Genomic DNA, 21548 nt, shown 5'->3' with positions numbered 1-21548 from the left:
CATTAGGAGAAACTTTTAAATAAGAAGAGCAGTTTCACAATGGAGCCTATTATCTAGAGGTGTGTTCTCCCTTTGCTGGAAGTATTCAAACAGAGGATGGACTAGCTCTGGAGTTCCTACCTCAAGTAAAGGGTTGGACTAGATGGTCTACAAGACCCCTCCAGCATTATGATTTTAAGCTTTGCATGCAAAAGTTTCCAGGGTCAATCCCTGGCAGCTCTGATGAAAAACATCAGGTAGCAGGTGACAGGAAAGACCTCTGCTTGAGATCCTAGGGGTCTACTGCTAGCCAGATGAATCCACAGTCTGGCTCATCAAAAGCAGTAGCAATAGGCTCAGTCAGGTAAGCATTGCTCTCCTGGTTTACTAACATTGAGCGTCTCTGCTTGTTACTGAGACAGAGAGAAGCGAGGCAGCAGGGAGCCGCAGCCAATCTGATGCTTCTTTCACCTCACTGGCACCGTGCTGACCTCCCTGCAGCCTGCCTCCCTCAGTAACCAGCAGCGACGCTCAGTGTTGAGAAGCCAGGTGAGCAATGCTCCCCCCCGCTCATGCTGCCCTGTTGTCTGCTACATAGTATAAGACAGTTTCCTATGTTCAGTAGAGGTTCTTACAGAGTAATAGATCCAGGAGAATTCAAAGTTTGCCCAAGGAATTAGTAATATAACATCAGCTGAAAAGTGAGCTTCTGTTGAAACGCCCCGTTAACATAAAATGCAACATGAAGCAAGCTGTACATAATTGGATTTATTGGAAAATATTACAGGCACTCTCATGCAGTTAGCTGATGCTATGTTGAGATGGTTGCTTTTTACATGGAAAAGTCACTGATTGTATTGTTTTAAATGGCTGGCCTATTACAGGTGGAATCATAGGGGCTGGATCCTATGAACCATGAGTGGACTGCTGCTCATGGAATGGGGATTCCCTGTCTTCTCCTTCCTGCTGTCCCCTCCACACATACCCTCCTCACTCAGCCACTCAGGAGGGTCAGAGAATCAACACTCCAAAGTAATGTTGATGTGGCGCTGGAGGTTGCAGCTGAGAGTAGTGTTGGAAATGAATGACCCCTTCCCTTTTGTGAGCAGAAGTTCCTTTCTGCTTGCAGAGGGTTGGATCTAAGCCAATATATGTCATCATGAAAACACAAAGCTCCTCACATTACTTTCTCAGCAAGCAATTCGGCATGCTTTATTTGTGCTATTATTCCCCAACAAGCAGAAGGGGCAAGTTTGGTAAGGTATTTCCTTTCTCTCAGCAAAGAGGAGGGGCAAAAAGGTGTGCAAATAAACTAGTGGAATTGATGACAGGCAAAAGCTCAGAAAGCTCTAATCTTCAAGGACCGTGGACACGGTAGTGTTGTTGACTTCACTGGTGCAAGAGGCGGAAGTTGGCGGGGCGCTCTTGTCGTTGGTGGCTGCTCGGCCCCCCACTATTTCTTCTGTGTTTCTTAAAGGTTTCAGCAAGATAATGTAACATTTCGGCACAAATATGCACCCCAGCAAACCAAAGCTGGAAGCCAAAATGGCAAAGATCTCCACAGCCACTTTGAACTTCCCCCGCGTGCTTAAATAAGCGGGGACGAACGATATCCAGACGATGAAGAAGACCAGCATGCCAAAGGTGACAAACTTGGCTTCGTTAAAGTTATTGGGCAGCTTGCGAGCCACGAAGGCCGTGAGGAAGCACAGGATGGCGAGGAACACATCAAAGCCAAACATGACGCACAAGTACAAGATGGAGCCCTCGTCGCATTCAAAAATGATTCTCGTGATTGAGAACTGGGTGTTCTTTAACATATGGGGAGGATCAAGTATGAGATAGGCACAGACGATGCCTACTTCCACGAGGACAGAGTTGAGGACAATGATTTTTTGGAAAATTGGCCTTATGGACATTCGCACTTTCTCGGCAACCTTTGAGTTTTTTGCCAGCTGTGTCAGGAAGAGCATCACAGTCTTTCCCAAGACACAAGAGAGGCAAAGAGAAAAACCCAAGGCAAGGGTTACCTGGCGGGACATACAGGACCAGTCTTCTGGCTTACCAATAAAAAGGATAGAAGTCATCAAGGTTACGACGAGAGAAAACTGAATGAGGAAGCTCAGTTCGCGGTCATTTGCTTTCACAAGAGCTGTGCTCCTAAACTTGATATAGACACCGGTCACTGCCATGACAACACAAGCGCCGAATACAGACAGAGCAATCAGCGTCATTCCTAAAGCTTCTCCATAAGCCAAGAACTCCACCTCCTTAAGCACACACACACTTCTGTCTTCATTGGACCAGTAATCTTCTTTGCAGGCTATGCATTCCCTTGCATCTGGAGAAGAAACCAGAAATTGTTATTTTTTTTAAACAAAAAAGTCATAGAGCAGGGGTCGGGAAGCTCAGGCACAGGGGCCAAATGCGACTCTCCAGACCTCTCTCTCTGGCCCTTGGAACTTTTTCAGGCCACACCTCTCACCGGCCATGCTTTACCCCATCCCCAGTGTTTTTGCCTGGCTGGAAGGTGTCCGTGAACTCTGATAATGCTCTTTTGCTTGCCTGAATGGAGGACACAGAAAGGAGTGTGAATGTGGGTAGAAACTGTACAAATGGAAAGTTTACATTAGTTGGTCCGCCCATTTTTGCCTCTCGCTCTGCCTACCACTGGCATGTGGCCCTCAGAAGATTACCCATGTGGCCCTTGGGGTGCAAAACTTTCCTCCTTGAGCTTCACTTGTGCCAGAGCTCACTGGGGCTCAGCCCTGGCACCTGTTTTCAGAGACAGGAGAGCACAGCCTTGAGATGTATGAAGAAGAGAAGAAAAAGTGCCCCAGAACAGTCGCAGAGTGCATTTCTCTCACTGCTGAGCAACCACAGAGAGATCATTATCCATCAGCAGGGGAGAGCGGGATGCGGTGGGGTAGAGTGGCTTCCCAACGTGGAGGTCGCTGAAGGCACCTGAGGGGGGAGGGGGGAGGTACTGGGGAGGTCAGCATGGTGTGGGCGCAACAACAGAGCCAACCTGACACTCCCACTGCTGCGCCCGCACCGCGCAGCCTACCTTGCTGCCTGCCCGTCTCAGGTACCGGCACTGACCTCCACAATGGGAAGCCAGGCAAGCAAAGGCGCCCCACCCCACTCTCCCTTGCTGTCTGCTGCTGCTGTTAGGACAACCAAGAACTACTGGGTGACATTAACTAGGGGCCTGATCACAAGGAGCAAGCTGGAATCCAGGACGGGACCAATGACAAAATCAGCCCTAAAAACAGACACAGAAGCTATAGGACTGGAGAGGTTCAAACTGCTGGTTGATGGGCTCAGAGACTGGCCTGAGAACACATGGTACCCAGACTAGACCTGGGCAGACCTGAGTTTAAATCTCCACTCAGCCATGGTATACTGTAGTGTATGTGATTTCAGAGTGAATTGCAGTAATTTACTAAAGCTTCTTTCCAGGCCTATGGCATTAACTGAGCTGTCCTATACATGTATACACAGAGGTCAGCCTAGATTTCTAATGCAAGTACTTATAGAAACTGCAGCTGTCAAGCATTGCCTTAAAGGAACCATTCCCTCCTGTGTGTGAGAGAATAGAGAATGCTAAGATGGTGCAGCAAATGTGTGCACCATCTAAAACAGTGTTCGTCAACTTTAGGTCTCCAGATGTTGTTGGACTACAACTCCCATGATCCCTTGACTGGTGGCTAAGCTGGCTGGGGATGATGGGAGTTGTAGTCCAAGAACATCTGGGGACCAAAGTTGAAGAATAGTGATCTAAAACACAAGGGGGGTGTTTTAGTCATATTCAGAGTAGGCCCTTTTATTTTAATGGGTCTTATCTGAGTATGACTTAGTTGGATATCACCCAGAGTCAATGACTGTTGTCCCCCCACCCCACCCCCCAGTCTTGGCTGAAATACTGATAAGCAACTGTACCTGTTATATTACTGATCTGTCCTTCTGCACATCTTATGCAGTCATAACAGCACGAGGGCTTTCCTTGCAGGATCCCCTTCCGATAACCAGGTTGGCAATTCTTATTGCATGTGGAGCGTGGACGCTGAAAAGCACAGAAAAGATCTTGTATTTCTCCAATGTATCTGTTTCTGCCATGTGATAAGGAACTGTCTGTGTTCCCCCACCCCTGGCCCTCCTCAGTAATCTGGAATGATGCTTAGCCTGGAGCATTGTGGGGGATATAAAACGGCAGGCCGCAATTGCTGCTAGTGCTAAAATCTTGAGGGGGCAGGAGAAAGAAAGTAGCAGAACCTCTACCACTGCTGATGGACAGCCTCACTCCACAAAGAGCTCTGGGAGAATTTTTCCTGCCCTCAGAGGATGCCAAGAAGGTGGAGAATTTTGGGACACCATTTTCACTCAGTTACATTGATGATGAGAACTACTTAAGGACACTCTCAGCCAGGGGCATAGTTTGGTACCTAACGGACTTGAGGACAGGTCCATGACATAAATTTGCATACCAACTAATATGGGCAAATTAAGATGGGATCCAAATCCAGTATTATGCATTATAGGCAGGGTTGACACTGTTTTCTTGTTCTTTAAAGAACAATCAGACATTTTTTAAAAAATTAGGAAATCTGTTTGGAAATTATAAACCGGCTACATTGCTTGTTAATATGTTTTTTTAATAATATGTTTTTAAAGCTTTTTTTAAAAGATGTTTTTAAAGCTTTTTTAAAAAAATGATTCTAACGTTTTGTTTTAGTGTATTTTGAGGTCTGTTTTTGTGGTGTTTTGAAGTGTTTTTAGCATTTCTGTTTGCCGCCCTGGGCTCCTGCTGGGTAGAAGGGAGGAATTTAAATAAATACATACATACATTAATTAAAACAAACCAAAGGAGACAGGCGGCAATCCCATGACTAGCTGGAGTTGTGTCTCTTATTTGAAAATATAGGCAACCTTTGTCCCCCTTTTCTACTAATTATGAACAAACCATTAAAATATGAAAAGTCCATAAATATTATGCAGCTATACATATAAGAGCAGAAATAAAGATACCTGTGGAATTTGGGAGAGGATGTCATAGTAACATAGATGGATAAACTAGGGGAAGGTATTGAAAACAACCTACTTACTGCTTCTGCTGGATTGTTCCAAAATATTGAATCATTATTTACATGAAATTCCATGTCGTTTTCCCCAGTCATGTTAAATGTTCCAACGGGCACAAAGGCAATTTCACCATTCTCATTCTTCTGCCAGTTTAGAACGTCATATGAAGTATACACATCTCCCTTCTCATTTATATCTACATCCTCGCCAAGAACTGTGAATTTCATTTCATTCTTCATGTAGTACATTAACTATGAATCATGAGATAAAAGTAAGAACTTATCAAACTCATCTTGTGCTGGTTACATCCAGACTAGACTACTGTAATGCCCCATTATATAGGACTTCCTTTAAAGGCAGGCTGGAAACTTCAGCTGGTGTAAAATTCAGCCACCAGCCAAGGGGTTAGGTGGTTTGATATTACATCAGTTTTGCATCAATTGTATTGGTTACCCATTTGTTTCCAGACTTAGTTTAAAATACTAGCATCAGCCTTTAACATCTTGAATAGTTTAGGACAGAAGTGGGGAACCTGAGATGCTGCAGATGTGTCTTGTCTACAACTCCCATCATGCCAGGACACAGGCCATGCTGGCTAAGACTGTTGGGAATTGTAGTAAAAAAAATCTGGAGGGCTACAGGTTCCCCAACTCTAGTTTAGGACCAGGTTATTTGAAATACATAAATCCATATGAACCTGCCTGGACCATATGATCAGCCTTAGAGGCCCTGATTTCTGGACTGCCACTAAAGTCAATATTTATTTATTTATTTATTTATTTATTTATTTATTTAATTTGTATCCCACCCTTCCTCCCAGCAGGAGCCCAGGGCAGCAAACAAAGCACTAAAACACTTTAAAACATCATAAAAACAGGTCTTAAAATACATTAAAACAAAACAGCATTAAAAACATTTTAAAAAACAACCTCAAAAAAGGGTTACAAAATTATTAAAAAACATATTAAACAATTAAAAAAACATATTAAACAATACCAGGGACAGCATTTTTTCAATCGTGGATTCACACTTGTGGCAATACATTCCCTGACCATGTCACATGGCCCCCTCTCTTGCAGATTTTAAGCCAGGGATGGGGAACCTGTGAACCTCCAGGTGTTGTTGGAGTACAACTTCCATCAACCCTAACCCAGAGCTTGGAAAAGTTACTTTTTTTGAACTACAACTCCCATCAGCCCCAGCCAGCATGGCCACTGGATTGGGCTGACAGGAATTGTAGTTCAAAAAAGTAACTTTTCCAAGCTCTGCCCTAACCATTGGTCATATTGACTAGGAATGATGGAAGCTGAAGTCTACCAAGAACTGGAGGACTCTGATTCCCCATCCCTGCTTCAACCAGACCCAAATCTTTTTTATTCCACCAAACCTTTTATTGCTGCTGCTTTCTATATGATTTTATATTATACTGTTTTAATAATACTTTTCAACTGTTTTGTTTGTAACTTTTTTATTGTAAGCTACCTTGTGAGACCTTGCCTTGAAAGACAAGGCACAAATTATTGTTCTTGTTAATTAGATTTATATCAGGCCCTTCCTCCTAGTAGGAGCCCAGGGTAGCAAAATACTTAAATAATCATTCATATATAATATCAATCTGCTTTTGCCATGACTTAAGAACAGAGTTACAAAGAACATAACGCTGGATGGACAGATAGGTCTTGAAGAATAAGGTCTAATGATGGCAGAACAAATAAACAGAAAGGGAACATTCCTTCTCTGGAGTGCCAACTACCAGTGATCCCACAGAGCTCATGTCCCTAGCAGCCCTTCTTCTTCAGCTACCATGCCCCATGCAGGCAATATATTGTTGCACACACCCAATTTCCATGCGGACTTCCAAGGGCTTTTGCACTTATCCAGGGTTTGGTTTCCTTGGAATGGTCAGTGGAGACTGTGATGTCTTTATGATATATGATATATACAACCTGAGCATAAGATGGAGGGAGTCTCAGCATTAATACCCCCAAGAGATCTTGCTTCCCCATTAGGTTTCTAGGGGACTCCACAAAGCCATCACTTGGGGTTCAGCATACAGAGCAGTCAAGCCTCTCTGTGCCCTTTCAGCTTCCAACTTCACCTCAGACACGTAAGCCATTTCTTCTCCAGGATGAGGGGGCCCTCCAGCCAGATGAGGGGGAGGAGGGCCAATCCAGGGCTGGCACCATACTGCAATGGGCCCTTAGGCACCAGACTGCAGAGGGCTCTCTGCATACATACCCACAATGCATCTGGGACTGGTTTAAATAGGTCCAGCGGCACAACTTCCTGCATTGCTGCATCAGTGTGCTAGCATGCTGCATGTGCACACATGCCACCATCCAAGATGGTGATGGGGGCATGTGGTTGGCTGGCGGTAGGCACGGTAACACTGAAGGTCATGCAGCTAGGCTTATTTAAGCCCATGCCAGTTGCATGGGGGAGGTGTTGCATGGAAGGATGGAGCTCCAATGCCATGATCTGGGCCAGCATCAGGTCTCAGGGCATGATTTATGATCACGCCCCACAACTCGATGCTGACATGGATCATGGAGCAAGACCTCCACCCTCCCAGCCCCAGCCACAGAAGCTCCTCTCAGCTGCAAGGGCCCTTGGGCAGTGCTTGACCTGGCTGCCCGCTGGCACTGGTCCTGGTCCTGCGCTTGTTCATATGGTAACACATCTTCTCTTGGCCAAAACTTTACATATGTTAATGGGTCACTTGATAGACCCTTTAACCTAAAGAAACTATCTTTACCAGTAGGGCAGTTTCCTTCTACTACAAAACTGCATTCTTCATCTCTGCATTTAGGGCCCATCCATATGACTGTGTAATCTGCAATGTTATAGTTTTGTGTCCTCATTAATTCACCACTGTCCATATGATGTTGCAGGCTAGTTCATAAATCCGCATTAGAAATACCACCAAAAAACCTTTGCTTTCCTAAACTGATAATAAATCACATTAATGTTCGTGCACTTGGATTAGAGCTTGGAAGATTACTTTTAAAAAGTAATAAATTAAAGTTACGATTACACGGCCCAAAAAGTAGTAATTACTGTTGCAATTGCAATTGCTCTGAAAGTAACTGATTACTTTACTTTACTTTTCTCAAAAGTAATCACTACAATTACATTTCAGTTACTTTTTAAAAATAACTCCTACAAGGTGCCTGCCTTGGCTCCTGCACATCTAAGTAGCCTAAAACAACATTAAAAATAAACATACACATACAGAGGTAGTAGAATAATTCTTTTTATCTATAAGATAGCAATGGTGGTCTCTCCGCTGGTAAGGGAGGTGGGGACGGAGGCAGAGGCCACCACTCAGATCTGTACATGTCAAACCAAGTGCAACCCCCCCCCTCAGCCAGCAAGCATAATCTCTCTCACTTAACCACCTCCCAGACCCTGCCCTGCCACCAACTAAGGGACACGCACCCAAGCAAACATTTTCCCCTGAGATGCAAAAAAGTTAAAATACTGCAAATGCAGCACAGTAGCCAGAGAGGGTGGGGGAGGTCACTTTGTGGGCCAAGTGCAAACACAGTATTCACACACACACACACACACACACGTTGTCATCTTTCACCTCCAGAGTTCTTTATCTCCATTCTGCTGCTGCCTCCTTTATCCATGTTCTTGCCTTCTGGCTCCTTTTTCCCTCCACTCAATTCTTCACAACCACCATCCATTTTTTTAAACGATCGTTTTCTCCACTCCACCCCGTCTCACTCTCCACCTCCTCCCTCGTCGCCTCCTACCCACCCACAGAGCATGAAGGAAGAGCGATGCTGCACAGAAGCCCAGTTTGAGGCACACGATTTTCATCCACAAATCAGAGCAGAAGACTTCCCCTGCTTCCCCCCCCCCCAGTAATGCCCCAAAGTAATGCTGGAAACATTACAATTACTCCACAAAAGTAATAAAATTACTCCTAGTTCTATTACAATAAAAATGTACAGTAGGGCCCCGCTTTACGGCGCTTCACTTTACAGCACTTCGCTAATGCAATCATCTCAATTAGACGCAATTAGACTAAGCCCCACTCATACGGTGCTTGTTCCGCTTTTACGGCGGTTTTTGGGCATCACGCACCATTCTCTTCAATGAGTTCTGTTTTTCAGCAGTTTTCACTTTTCGGTCGGGGTCTGGAACGTAACCCACTGTATGAGTGGGGCCCTCCTGTACAGGAATTACCCACTCCTTCCTCAAAAAAGTAATGAATTACAAGTAATTCGTTAGTTGTAACGAATTACTTCCAATCTCTGACTTGCATGCAATGCCATGGACTTTCCTGCAATAGGTGGTCCATGGGCTTTCCTCCATCATATGCCAGACCCCGTCTCCCTCCCACCCAATAGCACATTCACAAACATGCGCATGCGTGGGAATTTTTTAAAAAGATAAACGTTTCTGTGCTCTTCTGAAAAAGCATGCGAAAAGAAATGACCATTATGGACCAATCACTGAAAAGGGGTGGACTTAGAGGAGTGGCCAATGCTAAAGCAATTTAGACCAAAAAAAAGCCCACATGTATGGATGCTTGAAAATTAGATTTTCACAATAATCTGACCACAAACAGGATATGTATGGATCTTGAGGCCACCAACCAAATATGGAAAATGCGGATTTTGCGGTTAGGTATGGATGGGTCCAGAATGATATCCAGACTCACTCCCAAATCCTGTAACAATAGATAGATAGGTCCCTTCATAAATAGCCCAAACCTCACAAATTTATCTATTATCTATCTATTTATTTATTTATTAGATTTATATCCCTCCCTTTCTCCCAATAGGAGCCCAGGGCGGCAATGCCTTTGCAAGCTTAAGGACTGAGTATTGGACTACACTATATATAGGGGCTGCCCTTGGAAACACTCTGGAAGCTGAAGCTAGAGCAGGATGCTACAGCCTGCCTGTTAGTGGGTGTAGGCAAGAGAGCTCATACCCAATGAGTTTGGCCCTAGGTGCACTAGCTGCCAGTGAGCTTTCAGGGCCAATTTAAAGTGTTGGTTTCTATTTTAAAACCCCTTCATGGTCAAAGATGAACAAAGAACACCTTTGAGCCCACTTAATTTTAAGGTCATCTTTGAGAATCCTGCCCAAGGTTCCTTCCTTGTGGGAAAGGAACTAGATTATCATCTGCAAGGAGCAGAGCTTTTTCAGTTATTGCCCCAGCTTTTTTAAATGACCAAGATGTACTTTCATGTTTTTCCCTTCTGATTTCCAGGCCCTTATACAATGCCCGTCTGTTGATAAAGACCTTTCGATACATTGAGGAATTGAAGGTTGAATCCAACAAAGTCCTTTCATTCCCGCATGGACTTCTGCTTGTGCAACAGAACTTCCCCTCCCTCTCCTCTCCCAGTGCACCCCCCTCCACACACCCCCAAATCTGCTCCAGAGGGTTGGAGCAAACCCCAAAACAGATTTTCAGGATGCACGGGTGGAGAAGAGGGAGCGGAAGGTCCGTTGCGGAAGTGGGAGTCCTTGTGCAAATGGAACAGCTTTATTGGATACAAGTCTTAATTTCTGAATGGCCTATTCTATGCCTCTGGTGATGTTGATGGATGGGAGAAAACAGGCTGAAGCTGAATCCCGACAAGACCAAGGTGTTGCTAGTGGGGGATAAGAGAAGGTTGGGAAATTTAGACTTGGTGCTTAATGGGGTGAGATTACCCCTGAAGGAACAAGTCCGCAGCCTAGGGGTCACTTTGGACTCCCAGCTGTCTATGGAGGCTCAGGTTTCGGCAGTGAGCCAGGCAGCTTGGTACCAACTTCAACTGGTACAGAGGCTGCGACCCTACCTTCCTATACATCTGCTCCCACGAGTGATACATGCCCTGGTCTCCTCTCGACTAGACTATTGTAATGCACTCTACGTGGGGTTACCCTTGAAGACGGTCCGGAAACTGCAGCTGGTACAGAATGCGGTGGCACGCTTAATAAAGCAGAGCCATTGCTGGGACCATGTCACCCCAGTGTTGATGGAACTACACTGGTTGCCAGTTGTGTACCGGGCCCAATTCAAGGTGTTGGTACTAACCTTTAAAACCCTATACGGTTTCGGCCCAGTTTATCTGAAGGAACGCCTCAAGTATCACCAAATATGCCGCCAAACAAGATCAGCCTCATAAGACCTTCTCTCGGTCCCACCGATGAAAACAGCTAGGCTGGTGCGGACCAGAGAGAGGGCTTTTTCGATCGTGGCCCCCACCCTCTGGAACTTGCTTCCATTTGACCTCCGACATGCCTCCTCCCTGATGGTTTTTCGCTGAGCCTTAAAGACCTGGCTATTCAGGCAGGCCTATGGGATTTCTGGGGTGGGTTAGGTTTTTATACTGTATTATTGAAGGGATGGTCTTAGATAAATTGATGTTAATATTGTGACTGTTGATTGTATGTGTTTTTATTGTATTTTATATTGTTGTACGTCGCCCAGAGTGTCAGTTAATTCGGACAGATGGGCGACTAACAAATAAAATTTATTATTATTATTATTATTATTATTATTATTATTGCCTAGCTCAGTATTCAACTAAATAATTGTGTGAGTGCAAGGATTACTGCTAGCACCATGGGATTCCCCCCTTCTCTTCTCCCTTTGCACGTCTCATACCATCACCAAATCTGGGGGAATCCTCAGAACAAACTTAGAGGGCAAGCACAGAGAGGAGAGGGGAACCCTGTTCCTTTCTGGAAGGAAAAGTCCTTGCTCTGTTGGAACATTTGCCTTAGCACTACATTGAATGCAACCCCTGTTTTTTTCTGTGTGCTTATTGGATTTAATTTGTGAAAACATTTTATTACCATGAGCTGCCTCTTGTAATTGTGAGAATGTAGGGCAGAAATGCATTAATTATATTAATCAACAAACCTCTGCACGGTGCAAAAGATTCTGAGGCACAATTTAAGGAGCACAGCTGGGGCACTGTTGGTCATTCCCATCAATCATTCTTAACTGAGAGTGTGCCCTACAGCAGCCTTTCCCAACCTTTGGGTCCCCAGAAGTTGCTGGACTGCAACTCCCATCAGCCCCCACGAGCACGGCCAGTGGTCAGGAATTATAGGAACTGTAGTCCAGCAACATCTGGGGACCCAAAAGTTGGGAAAGGCTACCCTAGGGCACACCCAACAGTAGCTCCGTAGATGCAGATGTATGAAAATAATGACATCTGACTTGGTGCAGTCTTAGCTATAGGCACCTCCTGTTGGCATTAAACATGAGCATAGCAACCATCAGCACACTTGTGCAAACTGCCACCATGAACAATCAGGTTAGATAAACAATACTGAGAGGTGTTTTTTTTAATAAACTTTGGGGGGGGGGAAATAAGCCAGTGGGCAAAATAGGTGAACCTTGATTGGAATTACTAAGATATGTTGGTGAGTTTTATTCTGCTTTTATCTTGTACACCCCTTCCATGGCTTTATGCTGTGAAGCAGTCTATAAATGTGAATAACAATAACTTCTGCTTCCATGAGAAATAACTTTGTGTCTGTATCTCTGGTTGTGTGTATGTGATTGTGTCCATCTCTCTCTATGGTAAGGGTGTGTGATTTATGTGGGTCTGCCCTAGGGATGGGGGAGAGAGTCAATTCAGTTTGCATTGAAAAGCGAACCTACCTAAGTTGCACTTTCGGAAACAATAGCCAAACCAAAACACAGCAATCCTTCAAAATTCACCCTTCTCCAAATTTTGCAGTGGAGTTCTCCAGCCACGTAATGTGCACAAAAATGTATATACTAGGGGAATGTGTGCGTAAAAATGCATATGTTCATGACAACAGCAATAAAAATGCATTGTATTAGGGGAAATCGCTTTGCAAAATGTGTATATTAGGCAAAATTGCATACAGAAATGTGTACATTAGGAGAAATTTGCACTAAAAAGCTGAGAAATTTCAAGAAGACTTTTTAAAAAACCACAAACTGATGTGGAAATGTGGAGAACTGAATTTAAGAGTAACAAACTAAGAAACAGAGAGAAGCCAACATTGACAAATTCAGCCACCTCTAACCTGTCTAACCAACTTTGGGGTCTGGCCCTGCCCACTACTGGAGCTAAGAAAACCTGACCTCTCTGCAGCCAACCTGCATGCTCTCCTGCTCATCCTTTTCATTTTGACTTGCTGGCCATGATATGAACTACTGCAGAGCTGCTCTGCTGCCCCATAAGCTTCACTAAACAGGCCTAGATTCTCTTTTGTCACACAGAACCTTTTATACAAAAAGTCTTGTATAGATGTTGATTCTGCTGTATACGAGGATTCTCGTATGCCCAGCAGTGCAATGCTGGGTGGAATGTTCAGGTATGCTTGCTTTGCATGCTTGCAGCAGGTCTGGATTTTGGGGAGGGCAGGACATGCAGTACTGACTGAGAGGATTTATGTGTGCTTATAGAACACAAGTTTGCTATATAATGCATCTGAGAGCATCTATCCCTAACACAGTATTTGAGGAAAGTTACAACCTAGGAGAAACACAATCATCATTTTGACCAGCAGAGGATCACCAGAGATGCCTTTTCAAATTTCAGTGGAGATATGAGTGGAGGGATGCAAGGTTCAGCAAGTTTTATTATCCTACATGTGTGAATTGGTTTACTAGTGCCAGAATGACTGAGTTATCATCAACAACTGTTACTTTGGGTTTTTGGTGCATGGCCACAGTTGACCTCACTGTTAACGATGTTCCTGGGCTACAGCTCCCATTATTCCCAACCATTGTCCATGCTGGTTAGAGCTGATGGGAGTTAGGAGTCCCATCAAGCCTGGAGGGCCGCAGCTTAGCCACCCTTGTTTTACAACCTCCCTCCCCAACCATCTACATATATAGACCTGTAACTCAGGATAAATCTTTGTGCACCTGATGGAGTAGTCCATTAAAATTTATGCCATAATAAAATTGTTAGTCTTTACGGTGCTACAAGGCTCTTTGTTGTTTTTGCTGCCCCAAGCCCAACGTCACACTTGGATACATATTTATAGAGCCCCAAAAGTATATTTTAAGAGTATTCGTTGAGATTGTTTAATTTTTCATAGACCTCAACAGAACTACAGTAATATATTAAAAAGAAGGGAAGCCATTTCTAGGAAAGGATTTGTATCCCTGGGACGCATGTTTAGTACATAGGCCCATTTAATTGTTTATAACTGGTCATTCTGTACATAGAATCACTGTCATAAATGTTAGAGGAAAAGAGACCCATAGTCATGTTGTGGCATGTTGTGCTTTCTTGAACATTGTAAGGATCTTCCTGCATAAAGAGCCTGCTTTATTACCCCGTCTCTTGTAGTAGAATTTAAAAATATGACAAGATGGGACAGATATATTCTCATCTTAAGCTTGAGTCAGTCTCATGATTTTTATTTGCTACCTTTTCCAGTCTGTTTTTTGCTAAAGAGATCTCTCTGCCAAATCAGTGTCAGAACCTCCGGCTATATGCATATATATGCAGCATATTCCTATACTGAGGAAAAGATAACATGTGGCACAGATAAGGAATTCAGAGGAAACCTAGCTGGTTAGTTAATAAAGCTAGTATTGTTACTATTTTCTGGGTTAAATAAAAATGAGTTGAAGATCAATTGGAATATTTTGGGGAGTGAATAGAATGGTTAGTCACCCCAAAGATAATGAAGGTCAAAGGAGGAAAATAAATATCAGTAAGAGGACCAAAAAAGATACACAATAATATTATTTTAGTACAATATGTATGCAGGGTAGGTTGGTACTTCCATCCCCATTCTGCAGATGGAGAACTGATGTCAAAGGCCATCTACTCAGTTCATCATACAAGCAAGATTTGAATGGGGAACTTCCTCATTCATAGTTCAATCTTCAGCTCCTTCTGAGATACACAGGATCTCAGAAATAGGTGTTCCTGAGGAATGCTGTGGTTTCAAACCTTGGTGGTGGTGGGGAACCACAGCAGGATGGATGTGAGAGGTGAGCAAAATGCTCTTGTGCTCCTTTTTGACACTTTCCTACCAAACCTCCTTAACGGTTTTGAAGTTCACCTCCCAGTGTCTTTACTCACACAAAATGTCATAGCCTTTTGCAATATTTAAGGTTTGCTATTACTCCTAAATCAGTGCATACCTGCCAGGGTTCAAATTCATCAATTTTGGCACACTGTTGCCCAGGAATAAATGGTCCACGTCCTTCTTCACAAAGGCGTAATTTGTCAAGGCCATTAGCGACAGCATATACAGCTTTGTAGACATTATATGTTATTCTAAGTTCTGAAATATCCAGGTAGGTATTGTTAAGATCTTCCAGCTTCTCCTTTCCAGTGCACAACTGATCTGAAGAAAAATCAACTATGTTCTCGTGGCCAGTTACGTTTTTTCTGTTGTCTGTATTGTACGATATGTTGGCATTAGGCCAGGTGCAGTTGAATGCAGACTGCCAAAATTCAATTGCTAGGTCATCTTCAGGATCTTCACCTGGGCGTACGTCTAGAAGAAATTCTTTGAGGCCTGGTATTTCACCCCTTTTTACCCCAAAACCAATAGCCCCACCAAGGAGGGGGAAATATTCAGGCCTAGCAATTAAGGCTGATGTGACCCAGGCTTCACTGGCTATCCAGGTTTTACTACTGATGTTGCTAATCATCAGCTCTTCCAATAAAGGATGGAAGTCGATATCAGATGAGTAGACCACAATGACTGTGGCATTGGTATCATGTACAATTTCAGCAACTGTTTTAAGCTTTTCCCTGGAGTAAATTTTGGGGATTGTTTCCGAGAATGCTATGCAGGTATAGCTGTTCTCAACCTTTTCTTTAAAAGCTTTGACCCCATATTTGCCGTAATCGTCGTCAGCTGCTATCGTGCCTATCCACCTCCAACCAAAATGGTGCACCAAGTATGCCATTCCCTGGGACTGTACAGAATCACTTGGGATGGTACGAAGATAAGTAGGGAACTGATATTTATCAGAGAGAAGTAAGGATGAGGAAGCATAGCCAACCTAAAAAAGAGAGAGAGAAAAGGAAACATGATTGAGGCAAATATTGCTGTCCCATACACTGTTGATTTCTTTCAGTTGTTTGCTACAACTGCTACTAATTCAGTTTGTATTCAAAGGTAAATTATGAAATTCGCACTTTCCAAAACAGTAAGAAGCAACCCCCTCTAGGATGCACACCTTAACGTGGTGAGGGGGTTTGAGAGTGTTGATGACACTGACAACGATGCCATCAGGAGCCTACACCAAGAGGCTAGACTCCTAGCAGGGGCACCCAAGGCGGAATGGTCAAAGCTGAGACACCAGACTAAGATGCATCCAAACTCAGAGGAAGGCAATGGTAAACCACCACTGAATATCTCTTACCACAAAAACCCTATGAACAGAGTATTCAAAATGCAACATGAGATAGTGCTGGAAGATGAGACCCTCAGGTCAGAAGGCACTCAATGAGCTACTGAGGAAGAACAAAGGACAAGTACGAGTAGCGCTGTGACTAATGATGCAGCAGGGTCAAAGCTGAAAGGAAGCTCAGAGGCTGATGCACACAGATACAAAAGGAGAATCCAGAGTTGTACGATGTACACAACAGGAACATGGAACAAGAGAAACATGAACCAGGGAAAGTTACAAACTGTCAAGCAAGAAATGAAACGTATCAACATTACAATACTTGGTGTGAGTGAATTAAAATGGATGGGAATGTGACATTTTCCATCAGGCTACTACAAAATATTTTATGCAGAAAATGAGAAATTAAGAAGAAACGGGGCTGCTTTAATAGTGAGAAATGATGTAGCAAAAACAATTAGGTGCTATAACACAAAGCCTGAGCAAGGTATATCAATGAGATTTAATGGGAAACCTATTAACATAACCATCATCCAAATCTACACTCCAATGGCAAATGAGAAGAGGAATTAGAGAGATTTTACACAGAAGTACAGGAAATTGTTCACACACCAAAACAAGATGTGCTGATAATCATGGGGGACTAGAATGCAAAAGTAGGGAATAGAGAAGAATTAGGAATAGTGGGAAAATGGGACTTAGGAGATAGAAATGAAGCAGGAGAAAGACATCAAATTCTGTGAAGCCAATAATTTGTTTCTCGCAAACACATTTTTTGACCAACTGAAAAGATGACTGTACATGTGGACATCACCAAATGGTCAATACAGGAATCAAATTTATTATAGAATTGGTAGCAAAAGATGGAGAAGTTCCATACTTTCTGTGAAAAGAAGACCAGGAGCAGACTGTGCTATAGATAATGAACTGGCCATATCGAAAATCAGAGAACAGCTGAAGAACAACAACAAAGCAACCATAATGCCAAAATACAATTTAAATAACATCCCAGAAGAATATAAAGATCAGACAAGCAACAGGTTTGAGGCTTCAAACTTAGTTGATAGAGAACCAGAAGAACTATGGAGTGAAGTTAGAGACGTTATCAGGGAAGAATGCAAAGAGACAATATCTCTAGTTAAAAAGAGAGAAAGACCTCAATGGATAACTGAAGAAACTCTTAAAATGGTTAAAGAAAGAAGGAAAGCAAACGGAGATAGAAACACAGTTAGAACCCTAAATGCAACAATACAGCGACTAGTACGTAGGGACAAAGAGAAGTATTACAATAGAGAGGAAGCGGGGTGTCTTGTTCAACTGAGCAGAGAAATAACAAGAGAAATGGCCTCAGCTTCCCTTGAGCGACTAGCCAGGGCCCTTTGGTGGCCAGAAATAGTGCATTAATAGCCAACAATGCGAGATCCTACTGGGCAAGGCCCAGGTCCCCGAGCCCGAGCTCCTGCAGCCACCTCCCAACATAAACCATCACCACCAGCAGCAGCAGAAGCCTGGGGAGTAGCAGCGGAGCGAGCCCGAAGACATGGAGAGGAAGGCAACATTGAAACAGCAAACAGCTTCGCTGTAAGAAATGCCTGTCGCCGTTCTGCCTCTCGGGAGCTGCCGCCCCCGCTAACACCACCTCCTCTTTCTTGGCAGTGCCGATAATGATAATGTTATTTGTTATTTAAATTAATTTTTTTAAATTGTATTGCTTTTATTGTATTTTTATACCTGTGTTTATTTTTCTTGTAAGCCGCCTTGAAGGTCTTTGGCCGAAAGGTGGGGTATTAATAATGATAATGATAATGATGATGATGATGATAATGATAATAATAGTTATTGTATAGAAATAAAATAGGACAACAATAAGGGAAGAACAAGAGCCCTATTTCAAAAGATTAGAGAAATTAAAGGGAAATTTAAACCAAGGGTAGTCACTGCCTCTTGGCCTCATGAAAACCCTATTCATAGGGTTGCTATAAGTCGGAATCGACTGGAGGGCAGTACATTTACATTTTAGGGATGTTGAATAATGAACAGGGGAACACACTGACTGACCAAGATGAAATAAAAGAAGATGGAAGCAATACACTGAAGAACTCTATAAAAGAGATGCCAGGATTCATGTCATCAAGAGATGACAGATTCATTCATGGAGGAACCATATGATGAAGAACAAGAAATTTTAGAATGTGAGGTGAAAGCTGCTCTTAAAATACTTGGAAGAAACAAATCACCAGGAACAGATGGCATACCAATAGAGTTGCTACAAGCTACTGAGACTGAACCTGTCCAAAGTTTGACAAAAAATTGTTAACAAATATGGAAAACTAAACAATGGCCCACAGACTGGAAACATTCAATAGTTCAATATAATCCCAATTCCAAAGAAAGGGGATCCCAGGGAATTCAGTAATTATCAAACTATTGCCTTAACATCCCATGCAAGTAAAGTAATGCTCAAGATTCTACAACAAAAGCTCTTACCATATATGGAATGAGAAATGCCAAACCAAGCTGGATTTAGAAAGGGAAGAGGTGCCAGAGATCATGACGCAAACATACGCTGAACAATGGAACAGACCAAGGAATTTCAGAAGAAAATCACCCATTGTGTAGATAATGAAAAACTATGGAATGCTTTAAAAGAAATGGGGTTGCCACAGCATCTGATTGTCCTAATGTGCAAGCTATACTCTGGACAAGAGGCTATTATAAGGACAGAATATGGAAAAACCAATTGGTTCCCCATCGGAAAGCATGTGAGACAGGGGTGTATTTTATCACTCTATTTGTTTAATCTATACACTGAACATATCATACGGAAAATGGGATTGGACCAAGATGAAGGGGGTGTGAAAATTGGAGGAATATTAATAATTTAAGATATGCAGACAATACCATACTACTAGCAGAAACCAGTAATCATTTGAAATGAATGCTGATGAAAGTTAAAGAGGAAAGCACAAAAGCAGGACTACAGCTGAATGTCAAGAAGACTAAAGTAATGACAGCAGCAGATTTATGTAACTTTAATGTTGACAATGAGGACATTGAATTTCTCAAGGATTATCAATACTTTGGCACAGTTATTAACCAAAAGGGAGAGAATAGTCAAGAAATTAGAAGAAGGCTAGGACTGGGGAGGGCAGCTATGAGAGAACTAGAAAAGGTCCTCAAATGTAAAGATGTATCACTGAACACTAAAGTCAGGATAATTCAGACCACAGTATTCCTGATCTCTATGTATGGATGTGAAAGTTGGACAGTGAAAAAAGCGGATAAGAGAACAATCAACTCATTCGAAATGTGGTGTTGGAGGAGAGCTTCGCGCATACCATGGACTATGAAGAGGACTAATAATTGGGTGTTAGAACAAATTAAACCAGAACTCTCACTAGAAGCTAAAATGATGAAACTGAGGTTATCCTACTTTGGACACATCATGAGAAAACATGATTCACTAGAAAAGACAATAATGCTGGGGAAAACAGAAGGAAGTAGAAAAAGAGGAAGGCCAAACAAGAGATGGATTGATTCCATAAAGGAAGCCACAGACCTGAACTTACAAGATCTGAACAGGATGGTTCACGACAGGTGCTATTGGAGGTTGCCGATTCATAGGGTGACCTTATGTCGTGATCGACTTGAAGGCACATAACAACAACAATCAGAAGCAAAATACATTCTTTGAAATTCACACTTATCCAAATTTTGCGATGCAGTTCTTCAACCAACCAGTGCTCACAAAAATGCATATATTAGGGGCAAACATGCCTAAAAATAACTATGTTAGTGAAAATAACATACAAGCTGCATTATATTAGGGGAAATTGCTTGTTAAAACGTGTACTTTAATCAGAACTGCATACAAAAATGTGCTTATTGGGAGAAATTCACAATGAATGTTTATGAGGGTTTTTTTTAAAATACAAATTGTTGCAGAAATGTGGAGAACTGGATTTAAGATTGGAAAACTGTGAAACCGAGAGAACCAAAACTAACAAATCCTTTCATTCCTAGCTACTCTTGGATGCCTTTGTTGGCTGAAAGCAGCAATGGAGGCAGTGTGCTTAGAAGACTAAGAGGAGCAAGAACAGTTCAGTCGTAGAGCACGTTTCATATGCAAGAAATGAAAACACATAAGAAAGAGGTGGAGAGGGAGAGGGAGAACTACAGTTCCCAGAGTTCCTTGGGTAGTGGGAATTTCTGTTAAACTAACTTCAGTTACTAGTGTAAATATATACCCAAACACTGATATTACCAAGACCAGACAGCAGGGTTAACAAGATCAGGTTAGGACTGTGGGGGACTTCTGCTTAGTAATAATGTGGTAAGGAACACTGCTTGTGGCCTACTGGACTAGGGATGGGGAGTCTGAGCTCTCCAGATGTTAAAGAACTACAACTTCCATAGTCTCTAACCATTGGCCATGCTGGCTGAGGCACATGGGAACTGTAGTCTAAAACATTTCAAGCCCCCCCCCCACAAGACCCTGTCCCTGGCCTAGATCATGATAATTTTCTCAACATTACAGTGCAGACATGTAACAGTTGCAGCCTGGTCTCTCTTTGTGTCACCTCATTCCTTGCAGAGTGAGGACTACATTTATTTATTTATTTATTAGATTTATAACTTGCCCTTCTTTCCACAGGAACCCAGGGTAGCAAACACATCTGCAATAAAAATATAGTTTAAACTCTCTCTCTCTCTTACTCACACACACACACACACACACACACACAATGTGCACATTGTGCTGACTGGTGCCACCACAGGTTTAGAACTGGCCAGCCTATTACTACTACTACTACTACTACTACTACTACTACTACTATTATTATTATTATTATTATTGCAGTTAATTAGTTAATATACTGCTTACATGCAAAAATAGCTTCTAAGCAGTTTACAAGTATAAAATCAATGATAAAATAGCCACACATAATTATAATACACAATGAGGCCTCTCCTGTTTCAGCAGGGAGGGCATTTCCCCTTAGCACAAGAGGCCTGACCACGTGCTGTTTAACCTCTGAACCACAAAGGAGCAAGAAGAGAAGGTAAGGTAAAGAAGCCACTGAGGCAGGACTCCGTGGCATTTCTGCTATTACCCATTTTAAAACACCCATAGAGAGAGGGGATGTGGCTTGTTTTGG

At 42.8% G+C, this 21548-nt stretch overlaps 1 protein-coding gene across 4 annotated transcripts in view; it reads right to left on the bottom strand.

Moving 5' to 3' along the window:
• Positions 1 to 770: 770 nt before the first annotated feature.
• LOC133389452 (vomeronasal type-2 receptor 1-like) overlaps positions 771 to 21548 on the bottom strand; it is a 59804-nt gene continuing 39026 nt past the window's right edge. For 3 of the 4 annotated variants that reach the window (XM_061637117.1, XM_061637120.1, XM_061637121.1), the window contains exons 3-6: positions 15169 to 16041; positions 5085 to 5312; positions 3922 to 4045; positions 771 to 2320 (exon numbers count right to left, since the gene is read on the bottom strand). In XM_061637117.1, the coding sequence (XP_061493101.1) occupies positions 1329 to 2320; positions 3922 to 4045; positions 5085 to 5312; positions 15169 to 16041 (2217 nt within the window). In that variant the 3' untranslated portion in view covers positions 771 to 1328. The remainder of the gene's footprint in view (positions 2321 to 3921; positions 4046 to 5084; positions 5313 to 15168; positions 16042 to 21548) is intronic. The other variant, XM_061637119.1, reaches the window with a different exon arrangement.

Source organism: Rhineura floridana, chromosome 7 (genome assembly GCF_030035675.1).
Source record: "Rhineura floridana isolate rRhiFlo1 chromosome 7, rRhiFlo1.hap2, whole genome shotgun sequence".
NCBI lineage: Eukaryota > Metazoa > Chordata > Lepidosauria > Squamata > Rhineuridae > Rhineura > Rhineura floridana.
Note: the sequence above shows the minus strand (reverse complement) of the source record. Positions and strands in the feature narration are given on the sequence as shown.